This window comes from Stenella coeruleoalba (assembly GCF_951394435.1).
Source record: "Stenella coeruleoalba genome assembly, chromosome: 7".
In the NCBI taxonomy this organism is placed as follows: Eukaryota; Metazoa; Chordata; class Mammalia; order Artiodactyla; family Delphinidae; genus Stenella; species Stenella coeruleoalba.
In genome coordinates, this window is record NC_137153.1 from 11,591,951 (window position 1) to 11,596,992 (window position 5,042).

At 39.3% G+C, this 5,042-nt stretch overlaps 1 protein-coding gene across 1 annotated transcript; it reads right to left on the minus strand.

Moving 5' to 3' along the window:
- Positions 1–2,234: 2,234 nt before the first annotated feature.
- Positions 2,235–3,083, minus strand: LOC307189571 (inactive polypeptide N-acetylgalactosaminyltransferase-like protein 5; the record flags this gene model as incomplete). The annotated part of the gene is made up of 1 exon (XM_079927756.1): positions 2,235–3,083. The coding sequence occupies one exon, from the start codon at positions 3,081–3,083 to the stop codon at positions 2,235–2,237; it is 849 nt and encodes a 282-aa protein (XP_079783882.1).
- Between the last annotated feature and the right edge of the window lie 1,959 nt (positions 3,084–5,042).

The window sequence follows — 5,042 nt, forward strand, 5'->3', positions numbered from 1 at the left end:
ATTGGCCACAATTTATATGCCGTTTGAAAAAGAGATATCTCTCTTTTCTACCCCCTTCTTATCTAATAATATCTACATCTAACTCAGTTTGAATATTACTGCAATTATGAAGCCATTTGGACACTTGACATTATTTCTCTGAGTAACAATAACTTTTGTATCAGTTAAGATATTCTTGGCTATGAGAAACAGAAGCCCAGTTTGAAGTTGCTCAAACAGTAAATCTATTATCTAACTCTTTATATGAAGTATAGAGTCAGGATGGTTCCAGGGTTGGCCGTTCAGAAGCTCAGCATCTTGAAGGATCTAGATTCTTTCCATGTTTCCACTTGGAAAAGCCCAGTGTGGGGATGTTATCGCCTCAGATTTCAAGAAGACTATAGAATCTCCAAGCATCGTATAGAGACTAAACAATACCCAGAAAATTATGTGCATTCAGGTGCATTTATCTGGAAAATAGAAATTGAAGCTTCCCAAGTTTCTAGCCAGAATGGAGTCCAATGTCCATACCTAATCAGACTCTTGTAAGGAAAATAACACCACTGAACAGCATATTACCACCTGAAGTTGGAGATGGGTCCCATCCCTTGGACGTTCATCCATGTAAAATACAATTATGTGAACAAGGCTTTGCCAAGGAGGAAGAAGTGTGTGTGTGTGTGTGTGTGTGTGTGTGTGTGTGTGTTTGCACTGTTTTTCTGAGTTAATTGTATGCTATCATACTTTATTGCTACTGCTTTTAAGTCATACCTCTTTCTACCTTCTGTTCCATGACTTGTCTTGCCTAGACGCCTGCATCTACCTGCTTGAGGGCAAGTGTCAATTCTGGTTTCTTTGTATCTCCCCAAAGCTCAATGACTATCACGTAGTAGGTTTAGGATGAAACACTTGTCTGCAGGATCAGCAGTGTCAATCTCTAGGATTACTGGTGTATGGGATAGTAATATTGGAAACTTCACTTCTTGAGACAGGTACAGGAAAGCATATGAGATAAACTTGCATAATTTTGACCGTACATAGTAAACTGTGCCATTGGACTAGGAAATAAACTTTATTAACGCAATCTTTAGTTCTGCAAAATCTTGATTAAGTTTCAGTAGATATGCTTGGAGATTTCAGCCCTCGTTAAGTGGCAAGAGATTAGAAATCAGAAGTCACTTTAAACCTGAGTGCAGAAAAGGGATTTTAAAGCTGGAAAATGTTTCATGCCAGAAGATAAAAGAGGGCCCTTAAATTTTTAAAAATAGTACAGATTTTAGCTGAAGTAAGTTGTAACAGTTGAGAGTTTGGGCCTCATTAAAAGAGGTTGTATTTTTATTTATTTATTTATTTTTTCATGGGATATTCATGTCTTTTTATTACTTGATATTGCCAGACTGTTTTCCAAAGTGACTTTGTAACAATTAACACTCCCACCCACAGTGTCTGAGACTTCCTGTGCTTGCCAACACGTGGTCCTTTCAGACTTTGAAAATGTTTTGCCAATCTCGGTGGCTGTGTAGAAATATCTCATTGAGGTTTTAATTCATATTGCCCTGATTACTCAAGAAATTCAGTATTATTACTTTTATAATTTAAAATAATAAAGATATATTAGATCAAGAACAGGACATATAATATCACAGAGAGATTCTTACATATTTCTACCCATGTATGTGAAATGAGGTCTTGTTGTTACTGTCCCTATTTGTTTGAACTTTCAAATTGAAATGAAGCTGCATCTATATGTTCTCTCTATGTGCATTCTAAAGGTCCCGGCAAGGGGCTTCAACCATGGGGAGATGCACAAATGAAGGGGCCTGGCTTTGATGTAAAAATCTTTGACTGTTAGAGAAAAAAGGTAGCAGAGGATCTTGTGTGGTCCCCAGAACAGCTGCAGTCACATCACTTGGAAGCCTGGTAGTGGAGGAAGAGAATCCAAAAATTTGCCCATGGGAATGGGGGCAGAGAGAGGTGTTTGCCACAGACAGGCAATCTTTGTGGGAGGAAGGTAGATCTAGGAGGGAAAAAGACTTCTTGTGTTGGTTGATTTACTTCTGAGAAACTTGAGTTTCCCTAGAGATTAAAAAAAGAGTAAGGTGCAAGTGTAGCAGCTTAGAATGAACAGATTGAGAATAGGGTCTGAAAATGGGTGGGTGAACAGCTGAAGGTTGCCCTAATTTAAGGAAAAGTACAAAAATTGGTATCTGGAGAGCAGCAGAAGGCTTCTTTAGAGCCAGTCCCTCTCTGGACTCTCACTCACCTATCCAAACCAGGGACGTATCCTTCACCGTGTATTCATCTAGCCAAATGTGCACCAGTCTGAGATTGTTATATACCAAGGCTTTTACAATTCCAGTGTGGTTTGCAAAGTGTTGCTTATCAATATGTCCTACTCGAGAGCAGGGGAGTGTAAAGAGTTGGCCTCCATACATCCAGGTCCTTAGTGAAAGTTCCAAATGTTCTCCTCCCCAGAGATTTATGCCCTTGTACTTTCCGACTGCATTAAAATAATGCCTATTTATAGCACAACTTCCTCCAGTCATTGCAGGTGACCAGATAGGTCTAGTGGGTCCTTCTGGTCCATCCATCTCATAAGAGAAATCACGATCCCATTTAAATTGCAGATACCAGTTGAAAGCTCCCCTGACAACAGGAGAGGACTGGTATTCCAGGGTCACATAATCACTGGCATCTATCAGAGGACACACCCCCATTTGGGGGTCCTTAGCAATGGCATTCAGCACGGGCTCCAGCCATACTTTAGTCACCTTGCAGTGGCTATCCAGGAGCATCAGAACGTCCCCTGAAGCACGCGATGCTCCAATCAGCCTTGCTCGAATCAGTCCCTCTCTCTTTTTGTTTCTTATTAATTTAATCTTTCCCCGAAAATTTTCCACATGGTAGTCTAGTTTCTCTTTCAAATCATCAAATTCCCTCATGTCATCTACCAAAATAATTTCTTCAAGGATATACTGTGGAGTGACAGTCATGACACTGGACACTGTCCAAAACAAGACATTAAATTCTTCATTGTGGAAACAAATGACAATCCTGGAACTAGGTAGGTTGGATGGGTACTCCTTTTTTTTTTCCCCAAACATCTTTATTGGAGTATAATTGCTTTACAATGGTGTGTTAGTTTTTGCTTTATAACAAAGTGAGTCAGCTATACATATATATATGTATATATCCCCATGTCTACTCCCTCTCTCGTCTCCCTCCCACCCTCTCTATCCCACCCCTCCAGGTGGGCACAAAGCACAGAGCTGATCTCCTTGTGCTATGCGGCTGCTTCCCACTAGCTATCTGTTGTACAGTTGGTAGTGTATATATGTACATACCACTCTCTCACTTTGTCCCAGCTCACCCTTCCCCCACCCCGTATCCTCAGGTCCATTCTCTAGTAGGTCTGCGTCTTTATTCCCATCCTGCCCCTAGGTTCTTCATGCCTATTTTTTTTTTCCTTTTAGATTCCATATATATGTGTTAGCATACGGTACTTCTTTTTCTCTTTCTGACTTACGGCACTCTGTATGACAGACTCTAGGTCCATCCACCTCACTGCAAATAACTCAATTTCGTTTTCTTTATGGCTGAGTAATATTCCATTGTATATATGTGCCACATCTTCTTTATCCATTCATCTGTCGATGGACACTTAGGTTGCTTCCATGTCCTGGCTATTGTAAATAGAGCTGCAGTGAATATTCTGGTACATAACTCTTTTTGAATTATGCTTTCCTCTGGGTACATGCCCAGTACTGGGATTGCTGGGTCATATGGAAGTTTTATTTTTAGTTGTTTAAGGAACCTCCATACTGTTCTCCATAGTGGCTGTATCACTTTACATTCCCACCAACAGTGCAAGAGGGTTCGCTTTTCTCCACACCCTCTCCAGCATTTGTTGTTTGTAGATTTTTTGATGATGGCCATTCTGACTGGTGTGAGGTGATACTGCATTGTAGTTTTGTTTTTCATTTCTCTAATGATTAATGATGTTGCGCATTCTTTCATGTGTTTGTTGGCAATCTGTATATCTTCTTTGGAGAAATGTCTATTTAGGTCTTCTGCCCATTGTTGGATTGTGTTGTTTGTTTTTTTGATATGGAGCTGCATGACCTGCTTGTAAATTTTGGAGATTAATCCTTTGTCAGTTGCTTCATTGCAAATATTTTCTCCCATTCTGAGGGTTGTCTTTTCATCTTGTTTATGGTTTCCTTTGCTGTGCAAAAGCTTTTAAGTTTCATTAGGTCCCATTTGTTTTTTTTTTTTGTTTGTTTTTATTTCCATTTCTCTAGGAAGTGGATCAAAAAGGATCTTGCTGTGATTTATGTCAGAGAGTGTTCGGCCTATGTTTTCCTCTAAGAGTTTTATAGTGTCTGGCCTTACAATTAGGTCTTTAATACATTTTGAGTTTATTTTCGTGTATGGTGTTAGGGAGTGTTCTAACTTCATTCTTTTACATGTAGCTGTCCCGTTTTCCCAGCACCACTTATTGAACAGGCTGTCTTTTCTCCATTATATATTCTTGCCTCCTTTATCAAAAATAATGTGACCATATGTGTGTGGGCCTATCTCTGGGCTTTTTATCCTGTTCCATTGATCTATATTTCTGTTTTTGTGCCAGTACCATACTGTCTTGATTACTGTAGCTTTGTAGTATAGTCTGAAGTAAGGGAACCCGATTCTTCCAGCTCTGTTTTTCGTTCTCAGGATTGCTTTGGCTATTCGGGGTCTTCTGTGTTTCCATAAAAATTGTGAAAATTTTGTTCTAGTTCTGTGAAAAATGCCAGTGGTAGTTTGGTAGGGATTGCACTGAATCTATAGATTGTTCAGGGTAGTATAGTCATTTTCACAATGTTGATTATTCCAATCCAAGAACATGGTATATCTCTCCATCTGTTTGTATCATCTTTAATTTCCTTCATCAGTGTCTTATAGTTTTCTGCATACAGGTCTTTTGTCCCCTTAGGTAGGTTTATTCCTAGGTATTTTATTCTTTTTTGCAATGGTAAATGAGAGTGTTTCCTTAATTTCACTTTCAGTTTTTTCATCATTAG